The following is a 17,702-nucleotide window of genomic DNA, read 5'->3' as shown; positions in this document are numbered from 1 at the left end:
TCCATTTAAGAGTAGGAAGAAATCAAGTCTGAGCCTAACCTTTTACAGATGAGTAAGCTGAGAACCAGTCATGCTATGTGAGTTATCTAGGGGTGGAAAAAAATAAGATTCAAATCCAGGTCTCCTGATTCCTAAGTGTTTTTTTCCTACTACAATCCACTACCTCATGCATATGTGTGTGTGTGTGTATATATAAAATGTAATAATAATACAAAGCACATTATAAAACACTATAGTGTACTGTTTGATCTCATTCATACTTTCCTTTTGTGAGATCAATATTTTTGATTGATTGATTGTAACCACTGCAAATCATTATATCTTCTAGAGTCAGTTTGCGGGAATCTCATTGCCCTCTATTGGTTGGAATGTATAAAATTATTTTATAGTTTCAAGTGCCAATATATGCAATGATCTTCAGAAGAAAAGCATTCAACATAGGCCCTGAAGTTGTGTCATTGCAGGTCTTTGCAGAATGAACAAAGGGAAAATTTCCACTGGGAATATTGACTTCTGTCGTAAAAATTACTGAAGCTTTAGCCACTAGAGGGTACCACATGCACATATTTGAGTTATTCTGCCTCACAATAGAAATTTCTTTCAGAATTCAATAGTCATTTAAGGTAGTTTAATAATACCTTAGCTGATTTTGTGATGCTGAATTTAAAAAAACAGCTTCTGTTAATAAAGTATGAAATCAGAACATGTAGAAATATAAAAAAAATCATAAAGATTGTTTAAAATAAAAAGATAACCAAGAATATCATGTGTCTATAGTGATGTAAAGTATTAATATGCTAAAAGAAACACTAGAAAAAGATTACTAATTCTGTCATATACATTCTCTTTCTGTCAGAAGAGAGAGACAGAGACAGAGAGAGAGAGAGAGACAGAGAGACAGAGAGAGACAGAGAGACAGAGAGAGAGACAGAGAGACAGAGAATGAGAATGAGAGCCTAGTAGAGTGTATAGAGGGGAGTAAAGACTGGAAAGATAGAAAGAGGCTCAGTTTCAATGTCAAATTAATTTTAATGTCAAACAGAACTTTTAAAATTTGATCCCATAGGTAAGAGAAAGCCAGTAGACTTTAATTAGAAGAGAAGTACCATGTGCAGACCTGAGATTTAGGAAAATCTCTGGCAGCTAGATAGCAAATGAACTAGAATCTGAAGATATTCAAAAGAGACCATTTAAGAAGTCTATTTCAATAAGGGAAGTGAGATGCGATGATGCTCAATAATGGTTTTATGCGTGGGGAAAAGCCTATGTATAGGAGACATTGTGAAGGTAAAAATGACAAAATGTGAAGTAGATTAGATATGTGAGGTGCAGGATAATAACAAGGTTGTAAGTTTGACTGAGAGGATGGTGATACAACAATATTAGGAAAGTTGGGAAGAGAGCAGAGTTTGGAATAAAAAAAAATCATTTCTATTTTGGATATATTACATGTCTGAAGCCTCTAGGATATCAAATTTGAGCTGTCCAAAACTTAGTAGGTGATAAAGGACTTAACTCAGGAGAGAGATTAGGGCTTAATATAGATCAGGAAATCACATGAATGAAGATCACAATTGAATCAATGGGAAGGAGTTAATGAAATCATCAAGCAAATGGTATAGAGGGAAAAAAATAAAATGGTCACCAGAACATTTGTGGGCAACTATGGTTATTATAAAAATCCTTCAAAGGGGACTAAGGAGAAGATCTGAGAATTTAGAGAAAAGGGAGTAACCAGGGAGTGACAGTAACAAAGAGTTCACTAAGGATGATGCCATAGCAAAGACCATTTGGCAATTAAGAAATCTTCGGTAACTTTGGAGAGCACAATTTCCAACAAATAATGAGGTCAAAAGACAAATTATAGGTTTCAAAGTAAGTGTGAGGAAAGGAAGCTCCTACTGTTGACTATTTACACATAACTATAAGTATTTGTTTAATTTATATGTAAATTTTCCCTTGCCCAGGGTCACACAGCTAGTAATTGACAAGTGTCTGAAACCAAATTTTAATTCAGAGCCTCCTGACTCCAGGGCAGGTGCTCTATCCACTGTGCCACCTAGCTCGCCTGTCATAGCTACCTCCCCTTCTACTTTTCTTATTTCTCTCTACAGGTTCTTTCCCTAATCTAATTCTGATGAATTCACTGATTGGATTTTTTGAGCTTTTTAATTCAATATTTATTTATTCTTAAAACTTTAATCAAGTTACTGAGCATTTTTTTCTTTAAGACTAACATTTCTGTGCTCTAGTTTGCAACTCAAACAGTTCCTAGTCTGTTTTGTTTATGTGAGAGTGATGAGGAAAGGGATGAAAGAAAAGGGACAGGAGGATGGGCTGAGGAGTGTATGTGTTAGAAGAGAAATCAGGAGAGTATAGTCAGATACAACATACTTCTGAGGAGGGACAGGGTGAAAAGAGAGAGAGAATAGAATATATGGGAGTGGAGAGGAATAGAATGGAGGGAAATACAACTAGCAATAGCAACTGTGGGACAAAATGTTGAAGGAACTTCTCTGATGGACTTATGATAAAGAATGTGATCCATCCCAGAGACAGATCTCATAGTGTCTGAACACAGACTGAAGTACAATTTTTTTCTCTCACTTTATTTTTCTTGAGGTTTCTCCATCTTTGAGGAGGTAGGGGGAATTGTTTACTTTTGCAACAAGACTATTGTAGTAATATGAAAATAAATAAACATATGAGAATGATGCAATAGTATTTTATCTTAATAGTATTTTATCTTATTTGGATATATCATAGAATCTCAGAAGTCATCTATTCTAAAGTGTACCTGGACAAAAATTTCCTCTACAGAATACCCTGTAAGATGCTTGTCAACCTTAACTTGAAGAACACAAATTGAAGGAACTGCTAACTACTGAGGCAATTTATTCTTTTTAGAGAGCTCTTAGGGCTAGGAAGTTTGGTTTTCCAGACAGTAAGCCTAAATTGGCCTCGTTGAAACTTCTACCCATTGCTCTTCCCAGAATTTCACAGGGGAGACTGAGAAGGAGAGAGGTAGTCCTTCAGGCCCTCCTAACATTAAATTAGTGGAACTCCTAGACTTTGTCCAATGAGAATTATAGTAAACCAAAGGACACATCTTATACTTGATAATCAATAGTCAATAAACATTAAATACCCGCTATATATGGAAGTGTGCTAACCTCTGGAGATATAGAAAAAGATAAAAGCCAGTCCCTGACCTCAAGGAATTAATGATATTGAAGCAGGGCACATGGAAATGACTATTTTGGACTTGAAGGTCATGTCCTTTGGGACAGGAAAGACTAATGTGAAGAATGGAACCCATGTGCAGTGAGTACTGTCTAAGCCTCTTTTTGGTGGGAAGGGGGGGGGGGTTGCTGCCCCTGAGTCATATGTTTTGGAGAATACCTGGAGCCAGGTGCTAAACCACTTCCCAAGCACTACCCTTGTCCAACCCAATACAAATAACCCTTGTATTTAAGCAAGGTGGTCCAGAGTGTAGCTCTCTCTTTTTTTCTCTCTTCTCTTCTTTGTAGAATGACCACTAAGTACAGCTGGTCTATACTGCTGAAGCAATATGGCCTCAACTCCATGTGGCCGGATTTATGTTGATCTAAGTTTTCTCCTCTCTTCTCCTTGGATCCCTGCCATTTCCTTCTCTTCTTTCCTCTAAGTCCTATGTTGTTTCCAGGCTTGTAACTAAATTCTTTCTTAGGTCTTTGTTGTTTCTGTGAACTTTCCTGGTTTGTAAAATAAAAATTCTGAGTTTTGCCAATTCCAGGGCATGTGTGTGTGTGTGTGCGTGCAGAGAGAGAGAGAGAGAGAACAAGAGAGAAAGAGAGAGAGAGAGAGAGAGAGAGAGAGAGAGAGAGAGAGAGAGAGAGAGAACAAGAGAGAAAGAGAGAGAGAGTCTTCCCTTCTTTATTGAATTGATCTAGGCTAGTAAATGGGACACTTATTCACATAATAAGAAATGCACATGTCACACAAAAAAAAGAAATGCCTGAAGTGATTTGAAAGAAATGTTTCAAAGAGTAGAGCTTCAAGGTTTGCTTCAAAGAAGCTAGCTCTTGTCCACACACATTAGTTTATTCATACCCAATATGTAGATTTGTAAATAAGTAGTCATACCTAGCTTTAAAATACATTTTTTACCAAATTAAGACTAAAATTTTTGATAAACATGTCTTGAAAACACCTTCACAATTCTTACAAATACTCTAATAACTTTAAAAGTTCTAGTTTAAAAATTTAGTACTATTGAAATTCATCCAATCTATGGGAGCAAAAAATTATAGGAAAGCTCTGTCATTTTCTTCAGACCCTTCAATGGTCAGCACACATCCAGGAGTGTTTGATTTATTATCAATTCACTTCTCTATGAAGTTAAGATACATACTATATAAATATTTAACATGTTATAATGTTTATTTTTTTAGTATAGAGATATCTTTAAAACTCCCAAGTAGCATTTTACTAGGATTCATATAAATCTTGAATATCTTCTTTTAATTTAAAATGTGAGAATAGTTGTGTTTATGGAATAAAAACTGCTTTGGTATTAAAACCTTTCATAATTTTACTTTGGAGAGAAGAGATTCAAGAAACAGAATAATCCTCTAAATTATATAAAATGCTTTTAAACTATATATCATTATACAACCTTGCTTAGGCTATTAGAGATTTGCCCTAGAATCAAGGAGATGTGGGCTCCAGTCCTGTATCTGACCTATAGAGGCTGTGCATGACCCTGGTCAAATAATTTAACCTCTCCCTCTCCAAAGCAATTCTCTTACACTCTAAATACATCAATTGGCATTGATCTGTATTAACAAAAGGAGTTCCTCACCAAGGGTTTTCTAGCCTAGCTAAATCCCTGATCCAGTCAGAAACAAACATAAATGAAATCACACTGCAATGAATTAAAATGTAAAACCTATTTTTAAAAACCCACTTGAGGTATTTTTTAATTCAGAAAAAAATGCATTTCTATTTTCACTCCATTGGAATATTCTCCAATATGTTGTAGAAGGTTAATGAATTAGAGGTAAAGATGTATATATTTTGTAAAAAAAAAAAAAAAAGCTTTATTTAAAACAAAATAATATGTGTACTTACTTCATTCGAAACCTAGAAAATGACTTACAGCTGTTGTGCTCTGATTGCTTTGGATTTAATGGATCTTATTTAGTTCATCTTTTTAAAAATATTTTATCTTTTAAAGAATTTCCTTAACTGTATCCATTTTCATTGTCAAAGTGAATATTGAAAGTAAAATTGCATTAAAATAATTTAGAATTGTGACCTCAAAAAAAGGCCTTTGAAAGATAAATTGTTGTGGGAGATTCAGTATCTCCAATAGAGATTGAGAGTTAATGAAAAGTGAATGAATTCATGTAAATTCTTGGGACTTAAAAACTTCTCAGGATTTATTCTAGAAGGCTTACAAAGTATACAGATTAAAAACTTTTCTCCTTCTGGAAAAACAGAAAGCACTTTGAGGACAAGCTAGGTGAGATTTGAGTGAGAGTGAGAGAGAGGTCCTTGCAAAGCTAAGAGTAGAGAAATCAGAAGGGGAGGGCTTCTTCTTAAATGCACTTCTTCTGTAGTGGGTTGGATAAAGGATGGCACTTGAGGAGTGATCTAGCACCTGGCTCAGGTATTCTCCAATGGGCAAATTGCATACTGGTCCTTCCTATCACAAGGTGCATGCCTTAGAAATCCAACATGTCATTTTCTGTCACACCAGCATTAACTTGACTCATCAATGGACAAGGTCAGGTAGCTGGAAATTGGAAGTTGGAGAAAGGGGGAAAAATTCAGGAAAGATGAACAATTTAAGGCCACTCATGGTATAAAGGCACTTTGAGCAACAGAATTCCCCAGCTAGGTCACAGCATCTTCCCTGCATCAAAATGATCTCAAATATAACATAATTTTTGGAGGGGGAGGAGAAAAAATGGATTTTGTGAAATTTTTGATGTTTTATAGAAATGATTATTTTGTCATCTAGCAGCTAAGTGGTTCAGTGAATAGAATGGAGTCAAGAAAACCTGTATCAGATCAAGTCTTATACATTTACTTCTGATCCTGAGCAAATCACATAACCTCTTTCTGCCTTAGGTTCCTCAGCTGTAAAATGCACTTTGTCTTCCAAGGTTATTGTGAATATCAGATGAAATGATACTTAGCACAGTTGTAGTCATTTAATAAATGCTTATTTGTTTCCTTCTTTCTTTCCTTCCTTTCTCCCTACCTGCCTCCCTTCCTAATACAGTGGCTAGATAGGCACCACTTAGTAGGAGCCTAATTATCTGTGTGCATCCTTTTATATGGGGGGGGGAAGAAGGAAGGAAGGAATGAAGGAAGGAAGGAATGAAGGGAGGGAGGGAGGGAGGAAGGAGATAGCAAGGGAAAGGGAGAAAGGCAGAAAGGTGGGGAAGGGATAGAGGAAGAGATCAATTTGTGTTTGGTTGTACTGTTTTTTCCCAAATTTCATATTCATTGTTACTTTACCGCCACCCTAACTACTAAGGGAAAGTTATTGATTATAAAAATGATTATTGACTCAAAGTCTAAAGAGTCTCTTCAGCAAAAGAAGGTAAAAAATATGTAAAATATGATTCAAATAGGTATCAGGTAAAGTGTATTCATACTCAAATAAGAAACATTGAGCAATAAAGAATTATAGAAAGATTAGAACAGTTATCTAGTTCTGTTCTAAGAGAAAGAATATATACTATAGAGAAAAGTGTGCATGATATGAGATGAAAAAAGACATATAAAATATCTATAATCTTAGTTGTGAAATAACCACTAGTATAATTAGATGGAAGGCTAATATTCAGGCATTGTTGGGACATAGCAGCCTTTTACAAGACTCTCAACTGGTTTACATTTCACCTCCACTAAACACAATCTGATCAAACACTAAGCAAGATTTTTGGTTTCAGTTTCCAATCCTGACACTTTCCTTATCACATGTCTGATCCTACCATTGTTGATGCAATAATAACCACTCAGAAAGGAGCTTTCAATGTACATCAGGTGGATACCTGAAGAAAGGAAACAGAAGTAGAAGCAAAGCAACTGGGAGCCTGTAGTACAAACCAAGCTAGTTGAATTCATCCTTCTCCAGACATGGATTTGGGGCCCTGGCCTGGTCCCATTATTATCTGGGGTAGGGAAGGACATTTCCTTCTTATCTTTTAACGTTTATCAATTGGGTAATGAATTTTATTCTTATATATTTTACAAAGTTCTTCAAATATTTGAGATATAAGATCTTTATCTGAGAATCTATCTATAAATTTTTTCCCCAATTTTCCATTTTCCTTCAGATCTTGGTTACATTTGTTTTAATTTGATGTAATTGAATTGATCCATTTTATATCCCACATTGTTGTCTATGTCTTTATTCATAAATAGTTCACCTATCCATAAGTCTGATAGGCAAAATATTCCATGTTCTTCAACTTTTCTTTAATATCATTCTCTTTACATCTAGTTCATGTATCCACTTTGACATTTTCTTGGTAAATGGCATGAGCTATTGATCTATGTCCAAATTCTACCATATTACTTTCCTGTTTTCCCAACAATTTTTACTAAATAATGAATTCTTATCCCCAAATCTTATATTTTTAAACTTGTTAAATATAAATATATTTATTTGCTGCCATAAATTGTATGTCTGTTCTGTTCCACCTTTCTATTTCTTAACTAATCCCAGATGGCTTTAATGATATCATTTAAAATCAGGTATGACTTTGTATTGTTTCCATTAATTCCTTTGAAATTCTTGACTTTTCATTCTTCCAAATAAATTTTTTCATTTTTTTTCTAATTCAGTAAAATAATTTTTGGTAATTTAATTGAGTTGATATTGAATACATAAATTAGTTTGGGTAAAATTGTCATTTTTATTACACTGGCCCTGCCAATCCAAAAACAATTATCATTTCTCCAATTATTTAAATATGGTTCTATTTGTATAAATTTTTTTATGATTTTGTTCATATATTTCCTGGTTTGTTCAGTAAGGGTACTTCCAGATATTTTATACCGTCTAGAGTTACTTAAAATGTGGTATCTTTTACTATCTCTTCTTGCAAGGTTGTGTTTGTGATATATAGGCATGCTGATGATTTATGTGAATTTTTTTAACTCATTCTCTATTCTTATTCCTTCTATTTCATTTTCCTTCCCATTATTATTCCTTCTCTTATGGTTACTATGAGGATTTCAGTACAATATTGAATAAAACTGTTGACAGTAGGGATCTTTGTTTCACATCTGATCTTACTGAGAAGTCTTCTCACTTATTCCCATTACAAATAATGTTTGCTGATGATTTTATCAATTTTAACCAATTTTTTATCAGTTAAAGAAAAATCCATTTTATACCTATATTTTCAAGTGTTTTAATAGAATATATTGCATTTTATTGAAAGTTTTTCTGCATATATTAATGTAATCTTTTTAAAATTTTTATTATTAATATAATCAATTGTGTTAATAATTTTCTTTATTTAAACCTTCCCTGCACTGCTGATATAAATCCTACTTGATCACAATATATAATCTTTATGTTTATTATTTTGTTATTATATTTATATATTATTGCAATCTTTTACCTAGTATTTTATTTAGGATTCTTGCATCTATATTCAATAATGAAATTAGTCTATATTTTTCTATCCCTGTTTATTCTTTCTGATTTAAGTAGTACATCTTCTCAAGAGTTTAGTGGCTTATAAAAGGGATTCAATCAGAGATGTGCTAGAGTCAGCTCAATTGAGCGAATTGTTAAATTTTCAGTCATGAGCATTTAAACTGCAAATTTAGCTTGGCTTATTTGTTTTGTTATTAAACTAAAGAAAGTAAAGAAGAAAATTTTAATAATGAAGATCAAACTTATAAATGGGTCATGAATGAATTTTTTTTCAGAAAACCAATTCTTAAACATTTATCAGCACATTCCTTGTTCAATCAACCCAGTGATGAGTCATAAATAGCCTAAATCCAGAATACTCCTTTCCACTCAAACTCCAAAAAGCATTCGGAGAATATCTATACATGTTCCAAGAAATGTGTAGGTTACCTCTTACAGTTGAACTATTTCTACTTCTGAAATTAAAAAAGAAGAGGGAGTATGGTATAATAGAAGGAATGCTTGATTTGAGGTGAAGGAACCTGGGTCCATAATATTAGATGAGCCACTTACTACCTGTGTCAGTCCCTCTTGCCCTGAAATTCCTCATTTGTAAAATAACAGGACTAAACTATAGATCTCCATGTTTCTTTATATCTCTAAATCTTTTAACTAAATTTAATGAAACTGAACTTTACTAATGAAAACTGATTTAAAACTATTTTCTGAGAACCAATGAATAGATCAGGTCATCAAGCCAGCAGCAAGCATTTATTAAGTGCTTTCAATGTGCTAGGCATTTAGCTAACTGCTGGAGAAATAAATCTAGGCCAAAAACCAGACGGACACTGCCTTAAAGAATCTTAGATTCTAACAGAGAAAGGCAGTAAGTAAAAAGGAGCTGAAAGGAACCTCAGATTGCAGATATCCTTGAGGACTTCATGGAAAAGTCTGGAGAGTTAGATGCACAGCAAGAATGAAGTATGACCATTCTGACTTTGTCCCCAAAATGAAGGACCCCTTCACCCCAAGACCTAGAACTGTGATTTATTTCACTGATGCAAGAAACTACTAATCAAATTCTACCAACATTAATCAGCATCTTCCAAGAAACTTATAGTCTATTAGAATAATGAAAATTTAAAATAGCTTATCCAGGGTCACATTGCCAGTATGCATTAGAGTTAGAACTTAAACCTTGTGTGCAAGGGAGGAAAAAGACTTCTCACATCCTTATTTTTAGAATGTCCATATGCACCCTGCTATGTAGTAAAGTAGAAGCTATTTCCCTACTTATCCTTTGTCATAGGGATAGTTCAAAGCAGGAGAAATGGAAAGGCATATTCAGAAATGAAAGTGATAGAAAAAACGCATAAATTTTCAATAAAAAAGTAGGAACTACTTGATGTCAAGACAAAATCGGTACGACATACTTGCAAGAAAATTTTAGTGAGTGTAAATATAATCTAACCAAGAAGGAAGCAGATTGTTACTGCCTTTGCCTTTCTGTCATTTTTGAATGACCCACTGTGGAGAATTTTTCAGATCATTAAAATATAAATGTGCTTCATATGGTGTTAGCCTTCATAAAGTAATCTGTTTGGGTGATTGTTAAGGATTGTTTTCTTTGTTCTCTCTTCTATAGAGCTCTCCAGAGAGTGATACTATGAGCCAAGATCATATATTTAAAAAAAAAAAAAGAAAATATCTATGTCCTGACTGAATATTGATTCTTTTCTTTTCTTTTCTTTTCTTTTTTGTGGTGTCTATAATCCTAACCAGTACCAAGGTTTGCATGGGAGATAAAGGACTCCCTGTTGTACAATTCTGAACAAACCATCTCCAGATAATTGGTGAATACAACTACAGAGACCCTGAGTGTAGGATTTAAGATTTCATTTATTATTTTTCTTGTGAGCTTACATTGTCATTTTAAGCTCATCCACAGAGAAGTCCTGAAATTCAGCTTCATGAAAACAGAACAACTTAAAAGACTTAAAGTCATTTTTAAAAACTTAAATGAAATGGTTTGGGATTCTCCATGTTTAAACGTTTTGGTTTCTTCAATGCTATTTTCACGTAACTGCCAGTCAAAATAAATATTCTTAAGATATTTTATCTCCCATGAAACTAGAATCCTTTTACTCAAAAGAAAATGAAAATAGAAATTTTAAAAATATTTGGCCAATATATTTTCATTCATTCAGTAAGTATATATAAATCATGTTTTATATTGTTACCCCCACCCACAAAGAAAAAAAAGCAACAAATAAAGAACATTTAGGTCAGTCATATAAGACATCAATTGAATGTCACAGACCTTTCTCATGAAATATAAAGTCTGGAAATTAGATAAATATATTTATATATGTATGTACCAAAACATGCACAATACAATAACACATACACACACATACACATATGTGTCTGTATGTAGTTATATATTCTCTAGGCATTTATAATAACAAGCAATGTTATCCTAAGAGAACTTGTGAATTTTGAGGGGGGGGAATATTTCCTTAATACTGCTTCTTCCTCATACTCTACACTCAGTGCACTCAATGCACTCTCTGAGGCTGAGATGCAACAAAACATGGATCAATTTTCTTCTACTTGCACGAATTTTTGTCTAATTTTTGACAGTGTATACAATAGCCTTTCTTAAGAGTTCCCCACTTTTCTGTTGTGAGGGAGAATGTATATTTCATTATCTATCCTAAAAAGCATTCATTGATTAATGCTTGAGATTTTGGTAAGCTGATTTCAAGTAGGAAGTATTGCATTGACTTGTTATCCTTTATGTACCTGATGTAACACTAAGAAATCACCAACTCTACCAGCCAGCACCACACCATCCAAATGTGGAACCATCACGTATACCAAATGGAGAAAATTTTAATACTGTGGATAAGTTTATTTTCCAGGAATGTTCATATAAATGATGAGATTGACACATATATTGCCAGATTTAGTTCAATCTTCAGGAATCTCTAAAGAAAATAATGGGAGAGAAGAGATATTAGACTGCCTACTAAAATGCAGGTCTACAGAGTTGTGCTGATTTCATTGTTGTATGCCTATGAAACATGGACTGTATAACAGTTTCATGCCAGGAAACTGAATCATTTCCATTTGAATTGTCTTGGGGTCCTTTCTAAGCTAAACTGCCAAGAATTCAAACTCTATTGCTGAAAGTGCAACTCCAATGGGTTGACAGTGTTTGCCTACAAGACTATTTTACAGACAGCTTACATAAGGCAAGAGCTCACATGGAGGTCAGAAGGAGCAATACAAGGACACTCTTAAGGTCTTTCCAAAGAACTTTGTATATCCATTGTGAGACACTGGCAAAAGATTTTCCAGCATGGCATGCCCACATCAAAGAAGGTAATGTTTTCTATGAGGAAAGCAGAATTGTAATAGTTTAAAAGAAAAGTGAAACGCACACATTTAAAAACATTTATACTCCAAATGTTCCTATGGATTATTGGTGCCCAGTTTGTAGTAGAGACTTCAGTGCTCATATTGATCTGATTAGCTCAGTACACACACATTTGGTTTCAAAATAGTGGTATCATTTTGGTCTTCTTTGAGAATGAAGGATAACTACCAACCAACAATTTATGAGATTGCTGTCACACAAATACACACACTGTGCTATACCCTATCTCCTATCTTTGCCATTGCAGTGACTATTCCCATGCCAAATATGCATGACCATATTGTTTTTTACCACTAGAATATAAGCTCCTTGAAGTCAGAGATGGTTTTGCTACTTTTCTTTGTATTCCCCACTTAATCCAATGCTTATCAAATACATGCTTAGTAAATGTTTCTTAATTAATCTGTATCATAATCATTTCCTGCTCCTCCAGTGACAAAAAAAAAATTAACTCCAAAGTATTTACCTGACAGTGTATACAATAGCCTTTCTTAAGAGTTCCCTACTTTTCTGTTGTGAGGGAGAATGTATATTTCATTATCTATCCTAAAAGGCATTTATTGATTAATTCTTGAGTTTTTGGTAAGCTGATTTCAAGTAGGAAGGATTGCATTGACTTGTCATCCTTTACGTACCTGATGTAAGCATCTCTTCACAGCCTAGGGACAACACTTGGCAAGCTGTGGAGGAACTCACAAATCCCTATCAAAATATTTTATTTTTATCTAGGAGTACAGAAATATGTAAACACCACAAATCAAAACTTGTTAGATTCTTGAAGAAAATGTTAATAATGCAGGCTAAACATAAAATATATGTTGTAGATGAACTTTTTTTCAGGGATCTAATTGTTAAACCATTTCCAACAGTGAGATCCTCATTTGAGAAATATATCACTCAATTATTCATAAACACAACTTTATTCTTCTCTTTCAAATATCACCCAGAGTCCCCAGTTGAAGAAGAAAAAACCCTAACATTCTACATCTAGAAGTTAATTCCCTTGATGCTAACTTCACTCTTGGATATCAAGTTAATCAAGGGCAGCTAGATAGCATAGTGGATAGAGCACTGGCCTTAGAATAAGGAGGATGGAAGTTCAAATCCTGCCTTGGACACTTACTAACTGTGTGATCTTGGGCAAGTTATTTAATCCTGATTGCCCCACATCCAGGACCATCTGCTTGTCCTCATACATATTTAGCTAACTGGATCCAGATGACCCTGGAGGAAAAAATGAAACTGGTGACTTAGCATAGCACCCCCTCACTCAAATCTAATGTTTGTGCTAGTCATGGCTCCCTTGTCATCACCTCCCTGATGTCTTGGTCTTCTTTGAGAATGAAGGTCAAACATTATCAAGCTAATCAATGGCACCCTCCAATTGCCTTCTCCTTCCATACAATTAACATACAAACATACTTAAGTCCAATATGTATGAAACAAAAATCAGAAATAGGAATAGTTTAAAAAAATAAATATTGTAAATTAAATGGTTGCAAACCTTATTTATAGGGAAAGAAATTGGAGAAGTTAAATCTTTTTGCATCTCTCAAAAGATAAAGGGGGGGGCAGTGATTAAGGAAGTGAATCTGGAGTCAAGAAAACCTTTATTCAAATCTGGCTTCAACCACTTACTAGTTGGTTGATACTGGGCAAGTCACTTAATCTCTCTTTGCCCCAACTTCATCTACTATAAAATGGGGATAATAATAGTACCTATCTTCCAGGAGTACTATGAGAATCAAAAGAAATAATTTTAAACCACTTAGCACAGGGTACCTGTAATATAAATATATAATTATAGCTATATAAATATTATTTATTGTTATTATTATTACTTTCCAGGATTATGAAGATCAAATGAAATAATACTTTTAAAGCATTAATACAGGATCTGGCACATCATAAGTACTTGATAAATGTTAGTAGAAGTTTCTTCAGAACAAAATTCTTTCAGAAGCTTCTTTATCCTTTGGTGACCATACTTGCACTGCTCTATCACTAATGCTCCACCTTCAATTGCCAGCCACTCTACTCTTATCAGTCTCCCTTTGTTCCTCTGTTACCTAATCATTCAAAAACTCCCAACACATCCTGTAATTACAAATGAGAGGTGCCCCCTTTGTTCCTTTTGACTACAATTCCCATAAGTCTAGGCAGTAACTATGGAGCATAGCCTATACTCATTAAAATTCTTGTAATCTTCCATTTGGAACATGCAATTATTTTTTTTATAGTGTCTGGTCAACCCTGTAAGTCTTTTGTGCGCTGCCTGCCAACATTAAAGAAGTCATAAAGACTTTTTAGTTATGATTGCTTCTCTCTTACTGTTCCTATTATTGCAAGAACCGTATCGCACTTATCAAGCCTCTAAGAAAAACTCATTTCAGTGCATTTCATTCTAATAATCAGTCAAGATGTCTCTGCCATGAATGATTAAAGTTTTTCTGTACATACTAAGATTTCTGCTGAAACTCCTTTTTTCTTCTTTTTTTCTCTTCCTGAATGATATTCCTTGAAACATGATCTAAGCTCTACTTTAATATCTTTCAAGATCTCATTATAAAGGTAAGAAAGAAAAGAAGAGAAAATCAATGTTGAGAAGTGAAAATTCTCTACTCATACTGTTGTGTTGATGAATCTGGCTGCAGTATTCTCTGGCATAACTATTTAGTCATAGAAATTTTATATATATATATATATATATATATATATATATGAATTTCAAAAGCAAATATTTTGATCATAGCCTTATGAGCACCTTTATAAGATAAAGTTAAAAAAGAAGTATAGTTGATTAAATGGTTAACTGGTTAAAAGTCTCATTAAGTAAGAATGGGTTTGAATAATGTATTTCATGGACTTTGAAGTGTAAATTCTTTAGGTAACTAGGTAACTAGGAGTGTGTGGAAAAAAACATTTTCTCTTGATTTTCTTTTGAAAGGAGTATACAAGCAAATTCAATGATTTTGACTGATGGAAGTGGTCATTGTGCTATTAAAACTTAACTTTCACTCATAATCTTGGAGTGATAGTATTGTCAGGGAACATCTTTTCTTTTTAAAAAAAATTAATGAACTTAAAAATATGAATATTTCCATATGCAAAGAAAAACAAAAATGCTATATATGAAACTCTGGATTTCTCTTATGTATATGAGAGAATTTTTTTTAATTCTTAGGTGAAATAGATTTTAGAGCTCAGGACCATTGGCAGGAATGAACTGAAAGACAAACTCATGTCTCAGATTTGACCTTTAAATTATTTGCTTTGCTTTTAATATAGATTTTATTATTAACTTTAATCAACTATTTATTGTTTATTAATACAGATTTTATTATTAAATTCAATATGCTTATTTAATAGTTAATATTTTGATTCAACAAATAATTCATTAAGGATACATTATGTGTATATATATATATATATATATATATATATATATATATATATATAGGGCTCTGTGTTAAGGAGGCAAACCTTTTTAAAAAATAAACAGGCTGCCCACAAGGATCATAAATCCAGAGCTGGAAAGAACCCCTGAGGTCATTTTTCATATTATAGAAAAGGAAACTAAAGCCAGGAAGATTAAGTAACTTGCCCAGTGTTATATAGGTACAAATCATACATCAGGATTTGAATCCAGGTCTTCTGACCCTAGACCAGTGATATTTACTCTATCCCAACCCTTCTCAATCTTACATTTTACTATGAAGAGAGGAAACATGTACACAGAAAAATGTGATATCAATAGAGTGTGATGCAGCCAAAGGAGAATACAAGGAAAAAAAAATGAAAACATTCTAGGAAAAACTGAATAAAGCAAATACACTTTCTTCTGGGAAAATCAGGGGAAAATGAGTGAAAGGTAGCAACTGAGCTCAATTTTGAATTCCGAAAGGCAGCTTAGAAGGGTACACATTCTACACATAGAAGACAGCCTATGTAAATGTATTTAGGTGGTAGAAAAATTTTATTTCAGGAACAGTCTATTTTGAGCCAGGGCATAAAATCCTTTAAGGGAAATATTCAACATTAGATTGGAATCAGATTGTGAAGGGTTCACAATGATGAGATCATGAATCTATTAGAATATTTTAAGTAAGTAAATCAGAGGTGGATTGTGGAGGAAAGAGGCTAAGGGATACCAATTAGTAGGCTATGACAATGGTGAGATGTGATGAGGTCTAGATACTGTGAGTAAAGAACAGGTACTAATTGTTGGAGATGTTATAGATGTAGTATCATCAAGACTGGATAATTAATTGAATATAAAGGGGATATCAGCAACAATAATAACCATAAGGTTTTACACCAGCCTATTCTCTACATTTTACAGAAAAATGTATCTAGGGTCTAAACAATGAAATCATAAAGCCATTAAGTATCTAAATTGGGACTTGAATCAAGATCTCTAGAGTCAAACCTGATTTTTGTGGTGTTGAACCTAGGTAAATTATAAATTCTGGTTGGGTTATGTGACATTAGATGCCTATAGATGCAAATGTTCAGAAGGCAATCAGAAATGAAGAACTAAACAGAGATTTGCTTATCTCGAGAGAAGTAATAGTTGAACTCATGGTATCATTAACAAAGAGAGTATAGAGATTTAAAAAAAAAAAAAAGAGGATTTGGGACAAAACCTTAAAGAAGAACGTTTCTATCCCAGATCCTCTTTTCTTCTCACTTCACTGTTCCCTTGGCAACCTCCTTCTAGAAGGCATAGTTAAAAGAAGGCGCTATTACCATAGAGGGAACCTAAGCATAAGACTTAACTGTGCTTTTAAAAACTGGGAGTTTGGGGTGAGGAGAGGAATAATGGATCCCCAAAGTGTTCTGGGATTTTTAAACTAAGTTTTGAAACCTGGGTGTAATCCTCAGCTTTGGACTTCCCTCACACCTCACTTCTGCCTCTTAATATCCCTTTTTTCCTTCAAGACTCAGCTGGAGCACATTTTTTTAAGATGAAACTTTAGCTTAGTGTCTTCACACCCAAAACTACTAAATATTATTTTTACATATACATCATTTATTTATATAAATCTCCCCCCACCCATGCAAAGAATGTAAACTCCTTGAAGAAAAGACTTATTTTTTAAATGCACAAAAGTTGGTTGGTTCTGGTCCTTCATTATCAAAGATCAAAACAACATCACTGTGTTTGAGACAAATTACAGTGTGTCCAACTGTGACTGATCAGACCAATATGAGTTCAGAATGCTCTACCACAGGTTGAGCACAAATAATCCATGTGAACCTGGGGTGGGTACTCTAAACTTACAGATGTCATGTTTCCTTTGAGCTGCTTCAATTCTACCTTTCTCATAGAATACAGCACCCTCACTAAGGAGGGTATGCCATGAGGGGTGGATCTGTGCCAGTGTCTCCCATACTGTACAATCAATTCTAAAGTTCTTCAATGAAACCTTCAGGTATCTCTGTATCATTTCTTCTGACCCCCTTGTGAACACTTGCCCTGTGTGAGTTCTCCATAAAATAATTTTTTTTTGGCAAGCATATGTCTGACATTCTAACATGTCCAGTCCATCATAGTTGCATTCACTGTAGTAATGTTGAAATTCTTGGCAGTTTAGCTAGAGAAAGTACCTC

General features: G+C 33.9%; 1 protein-coding gene across 2 annotated transcripts in view; it reads left to right on the top strand.

The window, feature by feature from the left end:
• The window catches only part of ROBO1 (roundabout guidance receptor 1), a 587,021-nt gene that overhangs the window by 78,068 nt on the left and 491,251 nt on the right, over window positions 1-17,702 (top strand). Inside the window, exon 1 of one of the 2 annotated variants that reach the window (XM_074192258.1) lies at window positions 7,120-7,174. The exons of the other annotated variant lie outside the window; for it this stretch is intronic. Coding sequence (XP_074048359.1) covers window positions 7,135-7,174 — 40 coding nt within the window. The 5' untranslated portion in view covers window positions 7,120-7,134. Of the gene's footprint in view, window positions 1-7,119; window positions 7,175-17,702 lie in introns of those variants that run through there. 2 annotated transcript variants of the gene reach the window in all.

The sequence above is a fragment of the Macrotis lagotis genome, chromosome 6, assembly GCF_037893015.1.
Source record: "Macrotis lagotis isolate mMagLag1 chromosome 6, bilby.v1.9.chrom.fasta, whole genome shotgun sequence".
In the NCBI taxonomy this organism is placed as follows: Eukaryota; Metazoa; Chordata; class Mammalia; order Peramelemorphia; family Peramelidae; genus Macrotis; species Macrotis lagotis.
This window is presented reverse-complemented; position numbering and strand designations above follow the sequence as displayed.